Here is a 14,311-nt window from a genome sequence, read left to right as displayed (position 1 = left end):
GCCCAGTCAGTCTAACATCAATACCAGGGAAGATTCTGGAGCAGATCATTAAGCAAACAATCTGTGAGCACCTAGAAAGGAATGCTGTGATCACCAATAGTCAGCATGGATTTCGGAAAAATAAGTCATGTCAGACTAACCTGATCTCATTTTTTGACAGAATTACAAGCCTGGTAGATGAAGGGAACGCAGTGGATGTAGTCTACCTTGATTTCAGCAAGGCATTTGACAAGGTGCCCCATGATATTCTTGTAAAGAAGCTGGTAAAATGCGGTCTTGACTATGCTACCACCCAGTGGATTTGTAACTGGCTGACTGACCGGACCCAAAGGGTGCTCATCAATGGTTCCTCTTCATCCTGGAGAAGAGTGACTAGTGGGGTGCCACAGGGTTCTGTCTTGGGCCCGGTCTTATTCAACATCTTTATCAACGACTTGGATGATGGACTCAAGGGCATCCTGATCAAATTTGCAGATGACACCAAACTGGGAGGGGTGGCTAACACCCCAGAAGACAGGATCACACTTCAAAACGACCTTGACAGATTAGAGAACTGGGCCAAAACAAACAAGATGAATTTTAACAGGGAGAAATGTAAAGTATTGCACTTGGGCAAAAAAAATGAGAGGCACAAATACAAGATGGGTGACACCTGGCTTGAGAGCAGTGCATGTGAAAAGGATCTAGGAGTCTTGGTTGACATGAGCCAACAGTGTGACGCGGCAGCTAAAAAAGCCAATGCAATTCTGGGCTGCATCAATAGGAGTATAGCATCTAGATCAAGGGAAGTTATAGTGCCACTGTATTCTGCTCTGGTCAGACCTCACCTGGAGTACTGTGTCCAGTTCTGGGCACCACAGTTCAAGAAGGACACTGACAAACTAGAACGTGTACAGAGGAGGGCAACCAAAATGGTCAAAGGCCTGGAAACGATGCCTTATGAGGATCGGCTAAGGGAGCTGGGCATGTTTAGCCTGGAGAAGAGGAGGTTAAGGGGTGATATGATAGCCATGTTCAAATATATAAAAGGATGTCACATAGAGGAGGGAGAAAGGTTGTTTTCTGCTGCTCCAGAGAAGCGGACACGGAGCAATGGATACAAACTACAAGAAAGAAGTTTCCACCTAAACATTAGGAAGAACTTCCTGACAGTAAGAGCTGTTCGACAGTGGAATTTGCTGCCAAGGAGTGTGGTGGAGTCTCCTTCTTTGGAGGTCTTTAAGCAGAGGCTTGACAACCATATGTCAGGAGTGCTCTGATGGTGTTTCCTGCTTGGCAGGGGGTTGGACTCGATGACCCTTGTGGTCTCTTCCAACTCTATGATTCTATGATTCTCTATGATTCTTCTATGATAAGAAAAAGGTACTGCTATGTACAGCTATTGTGCCTACCTAAAGAAAGTTGGGAGCACAGCTTTCAGGTGTAAAAAAGTATAGTCTAAACGTATTTATGTGTGCATCTGTATCTAAATCTATAAAAACACCCCCACACCCCTGTATGTTTCCTTGAGGTGTGTTTTCTCATTCCAATGAAAGGGAAATGAAATCTAGGTATGTGTAATTGCATTTGCATGTATTCAAACCATACCTCTCCCTTTCTTCTGTTGTGGTCTCTCCAACTGTCAAATATCAGATTTGTAAGCTGCAAGGAGCAGATGTCCAGAGGAGGGCAACCAAAATGGTCAAAGGCCTGGAAACGATGCCTTATGAGGAACAGCTAAGGGAGCTGGGCATGTTTAGCCCGGAGAAGAGGAGGTTAAGGGGTGATATGATAGCCATGTTCAAATATATAAAAGGATGTCACATAGAGGAGGGAGAAAGGTTGTTTTCTGCTGCTCCAGAGAAGCGGACACGGAGCAATGGATCCAAAATACAAGAAAGAAGATTCCACCTAAACATTAGGAAGAACTTCCTGACAGTAAGAGCTGTTCGACAGTGGAATTTGCTGCCAAGGAGTGTGGTGGAGTCTCCTTCTTTGGAGGTCTTTAAGCAGAGGCTTGACAACCATATGTCAGGAGTGCTCTGATGGTGTTTCCTGCTTGGCAGGGGGTTGGACTCGATGGCCCTTGTGGTCTCTTCCAACTCTATGATTCTATGATTCTATGATTCTAGGTCTGTCCTTAACTGTAATTAAGCAATTTCTGAGTTCTGACACTAACTGTAAAGGTAAAGGTAAAGGTACCCCTGCCCATACGGGCCAGTCTTGACAGACTCTAGGGTTGTGCGCCCATCTCACTCAAGAGGCCGGGGGCCAGCGCTGTCCGGAGACACTTCCGGGTCACGTGGCCAGCGTGACATCGCTGCTCTGGCGAGCCAGAGCCGCACACGGAAACGCCGTTTACCTTCCCGCTAGTAAGCGGTCCCTATTTATCTACTTGCACCCGGGAGTGCTTTCGAACTGCTAGGTTGGCAGGCACTGGGACCGAACAACGGGAGCGCACCCCACCCCGGGGATTCGAACCGCCGACCTTTCGATTGGCAAGCCCTAGGCGCTGAGGCTTTTACCCACAGTGCCACCCGCGTCCCTGACACTAAGGTCAATTGTTTCACATGGTTAAGTGTGAAAAGGGATTTGCCTCAGAGAAAAGCAGGCACAGAGATAGAGAGTACATGCTCTCAAAGCTGGCCCCTAATTTTTAAAAAAACTAGTTTAAAAAGAGCAAGTGCTATGCCTGTGCTGGCTCCTATTTCTGTTGTTTGTTAACAATGAATTGGGTTGGGGAGGTTCCCTGTAGAACAAACACATGATTTTACAGGTATGCAAAGATGGACCACAATCTGCTTGTGGGCCACTGGTCAATTTGTAGTGGACCATATAGCATTTGTTGGTTGTTGGGATTTTCCCCAAGAAGGTTGAACTAGGTAGCCCTAGTCTGATTAAGATCACTTGTTCTGTCTTAAGCAAGACCGAACATCCAGGATGATTTAACAAAGATTACTGATTTAACATTGCAGTCTTCAGCTGCGAAGCTTACCCCATTTAGCTGGGGGTAAGCCTCATTCAATTCAATATAATTTAATTCTCAGTACACATGGCTAGGATTGCACTGTTAATTAGCAAGAAATCTTATTAAGTGCATGCATGTGGGAGAAATGATACTGGGTGTTCCCCGGTGAGAACAAGGAGTGCCAGGGTGGGGAATATGTAATTTTGCCCCCTCTGTTAATGTGAGCTTAAGACTGCGGAGAAAGCAGCGGAAGTGAGATTAACAACAACAACATATTATTTATACCCCAGTGATCTGGCTGGATTTCCCCAGCCACTCTGGGTGGCTCCCAACAAAATATTAAAAATACAATAAAACATCAGACATTAAAAACTTTCCTAAACAGGGCTGTCTTCAGATATCTTCTAAAAGTCAGATAGTTGTTTATTTCCTTGACATCTGATGGGAGAGTGTTCCACAGGGCGGGCGCCACCACTGAGAAGGCCCTCTGCCTGGTTCCCTGCAACCTCACTTCTCCCAAAGAGGGAACCGCCAGAAGGCCCTCAGCGCTGGACCTCAGTGTCCGGGCAGAATGATGGGGGTGGAGACGCTCCTTCAGGTATACTGGGCTGAGGCCATTTAGGGCTTTAAAGGTGAGCGCCAACACTTTGAATTGTGCTCAGAAATGTACTGGGAGGCAATGTTGGTCTTTCAGCACCTCTAAGGGTCTTCTGCTGGTTCCCTCACTGTGAAGTGAAGTTACAGGGAACTAGGCAGAGGGCCTTCTCAGTAGCGGCACCCTCCCTGGGGAATGCCCTCCCTTCAGATGTTGAGATAAAGAATTACACAACTGAAGGCAGCTCTGTATCGGGAAGGTTTTAATGTTTGATGTTTTACTGTGTTTTTATATATGCTGTAATAATATTTTTATATAATAATATAAATGATGTTGTTGTTGTTATTATTATACTTGGTAGGTAGCACTGGTGGTCTCTGTTGTATTTCTGTATTTTGGATCTGGTAGTAGTTATTATGGTTGCCATATGTTTGTTGCTGTTGTTTAGATAAATGTTTTTAGAGGATATCTTAACTAATTGTTTTGTGCTGCTTTAAAATGTTAATTCTTATTGTATCTTTTGTATTTATTTGTGATTATTATGGTATAGTATCCATTCTTAAGGAAATCAGCTCTGAGTGCTCACTGGAAGGACAGATCATGAAACTGAGGCTCCAATACTTTGGCCACCTCATGAGAAGAGAAGACTCCCTGGAAAACACCCTGATGTTGGGAAAGATGGAGGGCACAAGGAGAAGGGGACGACAGAGGACAAGATGGCTGGATGGTGTTCTCGAAGCTACCAGCATGAGTTTGACTAAACTGTGGGAGGCAGTGGAAGACAAGAGGGCCTGGCGTGCTCTGTTCCATGGGGTCACGAAGAGTCGGACACGACTAAATGACTAAACAACATTGGCATATGGACTGGTATATAAGTTACCTAAATATTATTACCATTGTATTCAGAAAAATAAAATTGCTAGAAAATAATGTTAGGTATTTAAGTCAGTTTGTGTCATGTTTGATCAAACATGGTCACTTTGGTCACTAGCAAGGCAAATCTGCTGCACCTAATGACGTATTCCTTTCCTTCCACTAATAATTACCAATTAACTCAGATCACTACTGTATGCTTACTAGAGAACCCAGGGATAATATTTTGCTTCCACTCAAAAGAAAAATGCTTCTCTCTTTCTATTTTTAAGAACTTTATCAATGGAAGTGAATGGCCAACTGTGCTAGACGATCAGGAGAGAGATTAATTCAAACTGATGTTTGTATACTGTGAAGACACATCAATATCATGTTGTGTAAATTTCTTTTAACCGTAGCAGGTGACAAAAGCAGTTTTCATGATGCCTATCAGGAGATAGTTGGGTTTGCATAGGTGATCTCAGCTAATGAAATGCCCAATTATAACAATGATTAGATCAATAGCCACCTCCTCTGGATCCTAGAATTCAACAGCCCAACCACTGCTGTGACCTGACAAGTGAACATCATTGTGTACATTATCAATAAACATGACAGACTTTCCAAAGAATATGCATCCTGTTAAAAGCACAAGAAACCATTCTTTATTACTAACTAGAACCCATTATGTAAAATATATTTTTAGTCTATTGGAATGGCTCCTAGAACAGTGGGGTGAATTATTTCCCTTGTCCTTAGCCTCACACTTACTGTTACCTCTCATTATAGTTTCCTTTTTATACTGGAAAAGGCAGAGGATCAAAAGGGGAGAAAAATGAGTGTGGGGAAAGGAGATTGGGCCAGGTTATTGATTCAGCAGAATAGAGTAGTGTAGCTTTTCACTGCGTTTACCTTTTGAGGAGGCAGGTGTTGGTGGCATTGTATGAGGTACGTTTGAATGCACACATTCAAGAGTTAGGGAAGAACCATCTCTCTGCATAAAGGCAAATAGCATTCCAACTACGGAGGAATGGACTATACTTTTTATGGAAGGAGGATCAGACACATATTTTTCTAGGTATTGACTGTGGTTTTTGAAAGAAAAAGGAGCAAAATGGTAAATTTTTGTAATGAAGTGAATGGAAAATAACTAAAGTAAACTGTTGCTAACTGTTGCATGTCTGGGAACTGGGATTGTTACATTGTTACATTGGATGGAAAATTCCGAGGAGACTACAGATAAGAAGCTCTGAACGTGGCCTTGAAGGGCAGCAGACAATACTGGGAAAACAAGCTTGAGAATATGGCTGAAAGAATAATAGCTCTGTTGGATCACGTTTTAAACAAAGTGAGCATTCTTGAACAGGGTGTCTCTGATCTGAGGGAAAATGTATTGATTTTGGTACAGAATGGGAACAATTTAACAGATGTGGCTCGAGAAAAGGAATCAAATTCACAAAGTCAAGCACTGGAGAAGAGGACGAACCAACCAAAACCGGTTCTGATTCTGCAAGAGGAATCTTATGGGGAAGTCTCAGTAACAGAGCCTCAGATTGATGGAGATAAATTCAAGTTTGAGGTTACTAAGGCCGAAGGACAGATCTGGAAAGGCAGTGGCCCTTGTGGACTGAGTGATGCAGGATGGATGATTAATATGCTGGAGGGTGGCACTGCGGAAAAGTTTGGAAAGATGGAGCATTGCAACCCCAAAGAGACTGTGGAGTACGCTGTGGAATACTTTTTGGCTTATGAACTGAAATATGAAGTTTGGGCAAGCGTGCTGAAGAGGATTAAAGGAGATGTTGGGAAAGAAGCTCTTTGGGACTTAATTTCAGGCTGGAAAAGAAACTTGCAGGCAGCCCAGGGAGACGACCTGAGAGCCTCAGACATAAGGGAACCGGGTTAGGGATTAAATTTGTTGACAGGAAAGACTGATAAAATTTGTAAAAAGGACTGGCAGAATCCGAAACCAGGGGGATGAAATGGTGGGAAAAATGGGGAATCTTTAAAAATAGTATTTAGTATAATATGGCATGATTAAGAACCTTTGGGAGATGGTGGAATGATTCTATCTGGCTTTAGTGGAAATAACATAAGGATTTAAGACATTAAAATACAAGGGTATATGATTTAAAAGTATAAGATTTAAGGTTTATTGTTTTCTTTTCTTTTTTCTTCTTATCTGGTGAATTGGAGCTTGGATAATTTCTTTTTAGATGCTTACTTAAATTGTGATGTGGACAAGAGAATAAGGTATAAATGGATTAAGGTAAACAACTGAGCAGTTGAAAGATGGAAAGAATTTGCTGACCTGATTAATAACTGGAATACAAAAAGGGAGGTGGGAGGAGGCCGAGGAAATAAGTTACTGAAAAATAGAATTTGAAAAATGGAAATTTATTTTTTTTTCTGAATGTTTTTGTTTTTGGCTCTTTTTTTGTGTTGGTGGGAGGGGTGGAGGGAGGGTGTGGATTTTTATTTGCTCTTTTTTATGCATATTTGGGTTTTTGTTTTCTTCCTCTTTTTCTTTTTTCTTTATTTTGCTGTATTTGATTCTTTTTTGTTGCTGTAACTTTTGTGCTTTTGGAAAACTAATAAATATGATTATAAAAAAAATCTTCTCCTTGAAATGCTGGTTTTTATGTGCAGGGGGTTCCTCCCCCATTTTTTGAGTACTGAAATGCCCCCCCCCCCCGCCCCAAGCCCAAGTTGGAACAGTCAAATAAAGGCTTCACCACATGATTTTCCTGATTGTACAAAGTGGGCCTGAGTGCTTTCACCCTGTTTTTTAATGCTACACTGTTGATTGGCACAATCCAATTCTATTATAATCAAGGAAGTTGTGCCAGTGAAAGAGAAGACTGTATCTGAAGCCTCTTCTACTATCAATGCAAATGGACAAAGCCTCTTTAAAGCAGAGGTGGAGATCCCAATGCTTTCCAGATGTTGTAGGACTATGTCTCCCATCATCTCTGCCCATTGGCAATCCCTGTTGGCTAAGACCAACTGGAGTTGCAGTCCATCAACATCTGGAGGCCTGCAGGTTCCCCACCCCTACTTTAGAGCCTACTGTGTCGCGGTGGCAATAAAATGCACGATGCTCAACATGCTTTGAATGAATGACCACAATAAATGGAAGAGAACTTGTGAAACGGATTGCATTCAACCAAGTCCTACTCAGAGTAGACTCACTGAATTGAATGAATCACAGTTAGCCATGACTATTAATTTCAATGGGTCTACCCTGAGTAGAACTTAGCTGAATACCACCTGTTGTATTTTCTAACACGTGTCTCTATTTCAAGCATCATTTGGAGCTTTTCCTTTTCTTTACCTTCCTATTAGTGTCACTTGTTCCTCCCTTTTTGTTCTCCTGAAGTTTGAGGCACAGTTAACAATAGACAAAACAAAGCACTGGAGAGACCAAGAACGGCAGGTAGGTTTGGCACACCTGCCCCTTTGAGGTTCATCCATCCTAGTGAGTATCTGCCATTCTCTCATATAGGAAAAGGGAGGACCTGAATCTGGAGAAAACAATGCCGGGGGGGGGGGGGGCAAAATCTTCTGATAGGATGACTAGACTACCAACCAACCCTCATCTTATGGAGGGTGCAATGTGCCTCCATGCGCAGGACACACAAGGCACATTGCTCCCTCTCCCAAGCCTCCCCCACCTGCAATGCACAAGCCACATGCATCTCCCCAGTTACGACAACAAACATTTACCTAGTAGTTAGTAAACATTGCTCATCTCATGCAAATTATCTCTTCCTTTTTACTGGAGGTCATAGGAAGCATCTAGTGATGCTGTATGCAACAAACAGGTTGCATTTCCCACCATTTCTGCCACTTTTGCCAGTATTTTACCATGGGTTGTGGAAATAATGTTGCATATGTAAACTCTCATAAATGGTTCAGCCCTATTACTTAGAATTTGCATCTCATCATGGGCTCTAACCACTAGGTACAGGGGATGAGGCATTGCTCTTGATGAAAGCAGCAGTTTTAGGAGGGAATTAAGCTAATCATTTGTGATCTATGGAAACAGTGACCTTAAATGGCAGGTGGAAGTAGGATGAAAAAGAGAGGAAAACAGTAACACAAAAACAGCAAGCAAGAAATGTATGAGAAGATGCAACACAGGAAAATACTGAGAAGAAACAATAGCTTGTGTATGGGAGAGTAAACATGTGTGTCTTGCCGATGTCTCATCTAGGAGCATGTGGTGCTATCCTATCTCCCACTTTACATTGCAACATATTTATATCCAGTGCTTTTTTTCTTAAAAAATTGTTTAGGGGTATTCTCATTTTCCTTCTCATATGGAAATACTGCCCCTCAGCGAGGCCAAACTCAGATTACAAAATGTGCATACACCCCTGCATCCCCTAGAAAAAAAAGCACTGTTTATATCTTTCTAAGCATGGAAGGTCAGCAACTAACAATAATGCTTTTGGTAAGATCAACCACAAGTAGGAGCAGGAAAGGATGTGGCAAAATGCAGAACTGGCTACTGCCTTTTAAACAGCAACAGAAACTGAGAGTCTGAGTCCCCCCAAAATAAACTGTCGTAACAAGGCTGAGATAACAAATAGAGGAACATGAATCTAGTTTCTGCGGCTTCTTGTAATCACTGCAGAGATTGCAAAGCTTTCCTGCGGCTAATTAAAATCCAGGATATTCTCCTGCTGGGACTCAAAGGCCAAGCTAAACCATATGAACTATGGCAAGCTTGTAGAATTTGTAACTCATCAAGCCAAGCACAGGCTAGTAGCCTACCAGTTTGCTAGTAAAACTGAATTATTGTGTCGTAAAATGATGCATGTCTAAAAAGTGTGTCACCAACATGAAAGGTTTGGAAAGCTCTGGTGTATAGGGTGCCACTTCTAGTTATCAGTGTTAGGCAATCTGAGTCAGCAGTGTTGCTCAATTAACACTCAGGAAATGCTGACATACAGTAATCATCTCAGGGATTGCATTATCATTATTTGGTTATATGGGATGATCTTCTGTGGGACGATAAGTTGAGAAAACTCAACTAATGAAATCACAGCCTGTGGGTTGCATCCACTACTCTGCAGGCATAGTGCCACTGATGCAAGGGAACTTCTTTTTCATCTCCTCCCCCTGAACATCCCCCAAGTGTCTGGAGGTGAGTTTGATGGGCAATGGAAGACTAGAGGGGACAGGAGAGGAAGAGGAATTTCCATTGTGCACGCAGAATGCTGTTGCACCAGTGGAGCTGCAGTGTTGCATATTGCTGCACCCAAGCTTCCCCTGCCCCCTCCCCCACCTCCCCTCCCCACCTTGGTCACAGCCGTGTGGCCAAGGATGATATGCATACAGGCTTCCTATCAAATGCATTTTTCCAGCTGACAGGTCTGCTTTTTCAGGAGAGATGGGCAAAGCTTGATTGGTATACAGGACTCAGCTAACCAAGCTATTTTCCTATGAGGTCAGAAAATACCACGTCTCAGGAGTGCAATGGATCCAAATCCCAGGACTCCTGTTGAACGCTGCTGCTACTCCAATGGAGATAGGATTCTCCCCTCCCTTATCTGGTGGTGGGCAGCAGTGGAAGGAGGTCCCTGCCTCCTTTGCCACCTAGTAGGTTTCTGCCCTTTGATTCTTTCTCATTTCCCAGGGTGCCTCCAATGTGGTTTGCTGCATGGGTGTGGGAAGTATTGGGAATGCACTGCAACAGGCCAAAATTTCACAGACACACAGAGAAATATTTTTTGTAACAATTTCCAATGGTAAGGTATTAACTAACTTCAATCCCTTCCCTACTCACCCGGGACTAAGCCACACTGAACTCAGTGGGATTTACTTTTCAGTAGACGGATACAGAATTAAAGCATTCACAGGGCAACGCAATGCAATACCTGATGAGCTAATATATAGATATTATGTCCAACATCTTTTGGCGAAATACCGTCACACCCATTTTCCTCATCATGTTCACTCTCCAGACCCTGACTGTACGCATTCTTCATTACATCCACCTTCAAAACAAATTGAAATGCAGTTGACATGAAATATACTGACGCTAGTTTCAAAGTAACAAATCTAATTTGGATTAATTTCAACAGTTCATTTCAGAGAGGACATACCGTTACATATTTTTTTCAAATGAAGAGGAAATGTGCAAAAGTTCATTGGAGTATGTGGCGGGGGCGGGGGATCTAGTTCTCCTGAATACAGTGAAAGCTTGGGTTACGTACCGTCCTCCTTATGAACGCTTCAGGTAAACACCTCCGCTAACCCAGAAGTATGTCTCCTGGTAGTGAACTTTGCGAGTGGAAGTTGCGTGGCAGCAGCGCAGCGCCCCATTAGTGAAACATGGTTTTGGGTTAAGAATGGACCTCTGGAACGAATTATGTTCATAACCGGAGATACAAAGAAATTTCAGTGGGGGAGATGGAGTTATTTTTATTAAGGATAATGGTGCCCATTAAAAGGAAAACTAAGTGGACATCAGAGTTTCTCATTTCTGGGTATCCAGAGAAATAAATAATGCGTAAAGGTCAGATAATCTTTCTTTCATCAGGAAACATCACAAAGACGGGATTTTTTTTTCTTGGAAAAAAATCAGACAATGGAAATTTTAAGAAGTTGCGGAACCAAAGTATTACAGGAAAACTAGTCTGTATGACAAAAATGTTGACCAGATTTTTCTCTGGTGAGAAACTGTGAATAAGAGTTGTTTGAGCTGTTAAATCCTTGGCCAATAACTAATTTTTTTAATGGAGGAGGGGATGAAAGGCCTGCAACATTGACTGCACCCACTTTTCCATGATTCTCAGACGTGGGGTCTATAGCCTTCATCTTTTGCTTCCCTTATTCATATCCACTCAGTATTGACACTGGCTGGGAGTCAGCAGTGGAGATCCAGGCTAGAAGTCTGACGGAGACTCTGTCTCTCTCTGTCTCTCTGTGTGTGCGTGTGTGTGAGAGAGAGAGAGAGAGGGAGGGAGGGAGGGAGAAGTCTGTAGTTGTATGCTGGAAGGGAGCTGCAGAGAATGGGGATGGAGTTGTCAAAGCCCTCTTGCAGTTCATACTGGGAAAGACTGGGTGAAAGAACCTTTCCCTGCATCTTGAATTGTACAAGAAAAAGCAGCTGATCTGAACAATACAAAGGTGGAAGCTGAGGTTAGAGGAATGTTGGAGAAATCCCCAAATACCAACATTCAATCAATAAAATGCAAAGTAATGCATAATTTGCTGGCTCATCTTATCTATTTATCAAAATCATTTATCAAAATCTCTTACCATTCAAGGATCCCAAAATGATTTACAAAATGAAATCCCAACACTAAAATATCAAAAACATGTAAAATCATAGAAGTATTCAAATATACATTAAAAATCTAAATAAAATCAACAACAAACAATAATCATGGTCAGCAATATAGACAATGCCAAAAATGAGCCAATAACCTAGTTGGGGAAAGCCTGAGCAAACAAATGTGTTTTCAGCAATCTTTGGCTGCAGCCTGCTGTGGGTGCGGGGGTGGGGTGAGGAAATATGTTTCAAAGAGTTGCACCGCTACAGAGAAGACCTGCAAATAACATACGGTAAAAAAATGTCACCACTAAGAAATCCTCCTCTGATTATCTTAACATCCTGCCAAAGACCTACATAGGGGAAGGCTATCTTTTAGGTATTCTGGTCCTGAGCTGTTGGCTTAATATGTCAGCAACAAAGCCTTGAAAATGGCTTGGTGGCTAACAGGCAGCCAGTGCTTTTAGCACAGGTGTAACGTGTGCACGCAGGTGTAACGTGTGGGATGCGGGTGGCGCTGTGGGTTAAACCACAGAGTCTACGACTTGCCGATCTAGCAGTTCGAAAGCACGTCAAAAGTGCAAGTAGATAAATAGGTACCGCTCAGGCAGGAAGGTAAACGGCGTTTCCGTGTGCTGCTCTGGTTTGCCAGAAGCGCCTTAGTCATGCTGGCCACATGACCCGGAAGCTGTACGCCGGCTCCCTCGGCAAGTAAAGCGAGATATGCCCCGCAACCCCAGAGTCGGTCACGACTGGACCTAATTGTCAGGGGTCCCTTTACCTTTACCTTTACCGTGTGCACAACTGAATACCTTGCAGCAGCATTCAGCACCAGCTCCAGTTTGTACATCCATCCCAAATGCAGTCCCATATACTGGATTACAGTAATCCAGACTTGAGGTAATCAGTGCCTGAGTTGCAGTGATTTAGACTATTGTGGTCTAGGTAAGGGTGGAGTTGGTGCACACTCCACAACTGCTGAAAGGGATAGCCACCAATTATTTGTGCATCTCGTGGCAATGATGGTTCCAAAAGTATCCCCAAACTACAAATGTTGTGTTGTTGAAGATGGTGTGCGATGCCTTGGATTACTGATAGAGCTTGGATATGCAAAGCTGCTTTACACAGTGGGTTTTCCTAACACACAAGCAATCACAGCCTTTTATTGACTGCATGTGTGCCTGAGACTACAAGTAGGAACATTACATGAACCCCCAGTGTACACAGCTAATGTCAACGTTTTAGGGAAGAGGTAGCCAACGTGGCTGCCTCCAGATGTAATCAGTAATCAGCGTGGCCAGTGGCCAGGGCTGGTGGGATTTTTATTACACATTTGGGGAGCTGCCTGTCTTCAGCACCTGAAGAAGAATGACCCTAAAGGGAGCATTTGAGATGTTTCTCTACTAGCCTTCACCAACCTGATGCCCTCCTATGACTTCCATCAACCCTTTCAGAACATTTGGAGGGCACCAGTTTGGTTATGCTGCCTCAGACCATTAAAATTGTTTTTTGTTTTTGTAAGAACCCTCCATGTGGTTTGCACAATGTCTAAATGACCCAATGAAATTAGGTCCTGCCCGCATGGCTGCAATATTTAAATGGTGCTCCAGCCACATGACCAAAGGGTAGTATGGTAGCTCAGAAAAGGAGATGTCAGCCAGGAAAACTCTAGTTTAAATGTCACTTCTGCCATTAACTCACTATATGGCCTCAGGCAAGCCACTCTTTCCCAGTCTCTCATCTGGAATTACTACATGGGAGCCCCCCCCCCCCCCCCGGTGTAAATTGCAGGTGTGGGAGAGTGATCTGGATTAAGACTTCAGCAAGATTAAAACCCCACTACCCCCATGCCAAGATCCCAGTCTGGACTGGATCCTCTGTAGCTGCAATTTGCATGGGAGGGGACTGTTATTGGAGTGGATTCCCCCAGTGTAAACTGCAAGTTTGTTGGTGGAGAGAGAGAGTGGGGGGGGGGGGGATGAATAAGGAAGATAGAAAGAGAGTGTAGCCCTGCTCACTTTTGGCTCCAGTCCTGCCCACCACTGGTATGTGGGCTGCAAATTAAAGGAAAAAGGACCGAGACCTGCCCTATACAAAATGGCTATAGTGCTTCCTGTTCCTGTCCCGTGCCATGGTGATGGCTCTCTCAACATCAGAGAGGCACAGGCTGAAAAAGGGGGTGGAAGGGGTTAAACAATTCCCTATAAACCTCTTGGGGTTACGGGAGGTACTGGCAATGGCTCGCCCTGGCACAGATCAGTGTGGGGATAGGTGGAAGCACTGGGTGCTATGCAATTCTCCTGATGCAAACCCCCCCCCCCCCAAATTGCCATTGGATGCAGAGGTTCTCCTTACAACTGGGTTTTAATTGGCATTAAAACCAGGCGCACAACAGACGAGATGGACATTATAACTGTGAACAATCAGCTGCATGGAACAGAGGTTTGAAATTGGATGAAGATTCTATCTTGTGCTGGAGGTAGATGGAGGAGAGGAGGGCTCTTTGCTATATTTTATAGAAATTTTTACATTTTTGATCCGGCAACCCTTTCCTAATATTGGATTTTAAACTATACAAGTGAGGATGGCTTGATGAAGAGATATTTAAAATAAGATGTAAAGCTGTGTGTGG

The 14,311-nt window shown here is 43.4% G+C and overlaps 2 protein-coding genes across 9 annotated transcripts in view; one reads left to right on the top strand and one right to left on the bottom strand.

The window, feature by feature from the left end:
• The window catches only part of NUDT5 (nudix hydrolase 5), a 1,423,229-nt gene that overhangs the window by 732,455 nt on the left and 676,463 nt on the right, over positions 1–14,311 (top strand). The gene's annotated exons all lie outside the window — the stretch shown is intronic.
• ITPR2 (inositol 1,4,5-trisphosphate receptor type 2) overlaps positions 1–14,311 on the bottom strand; it is a 320,952-nt gene that overhangs the window by 53,727 nt on the left and 252,914 nt on the right. For 7 of the 8 annotated variants that reach the window (XM_083399206.1, XM_083399210.1, XM_083399213.1 and 4 more), the window contains one exon: positions 10,280–10,399. The exons of the other annotated variant lie outside the window; for it this stretch is intronic. In XM_083399206.1, the coding sequence (XP_083255332.1) occupies positions 10,280–10,399 (120 nt within the window). The remainder of the gene's footprint in view (positions 1–10,279; positions 10,400–14,311) is intronic. 8 annotated transcript variants of the gene reach the window in all.

This window comes from Podarcis tiliguerta, assembly GCF_965153285.1.
Source record: "Podarcis tiliguerta genome assembly, chromosome: 10".
In the NCBI taxonomy this organism is placed as follows: Eukaryota; Metazoa; Chordata; class Lepidosauria; order Squamata; family Lacertidae; genus Podarcis; species Podarcis tiliguerta.
The sequence above is the reverse complement of the archived record's forward strand: the minus strand, read 5'-3'. Positions and strand labels throughout refer to the sequence as shown.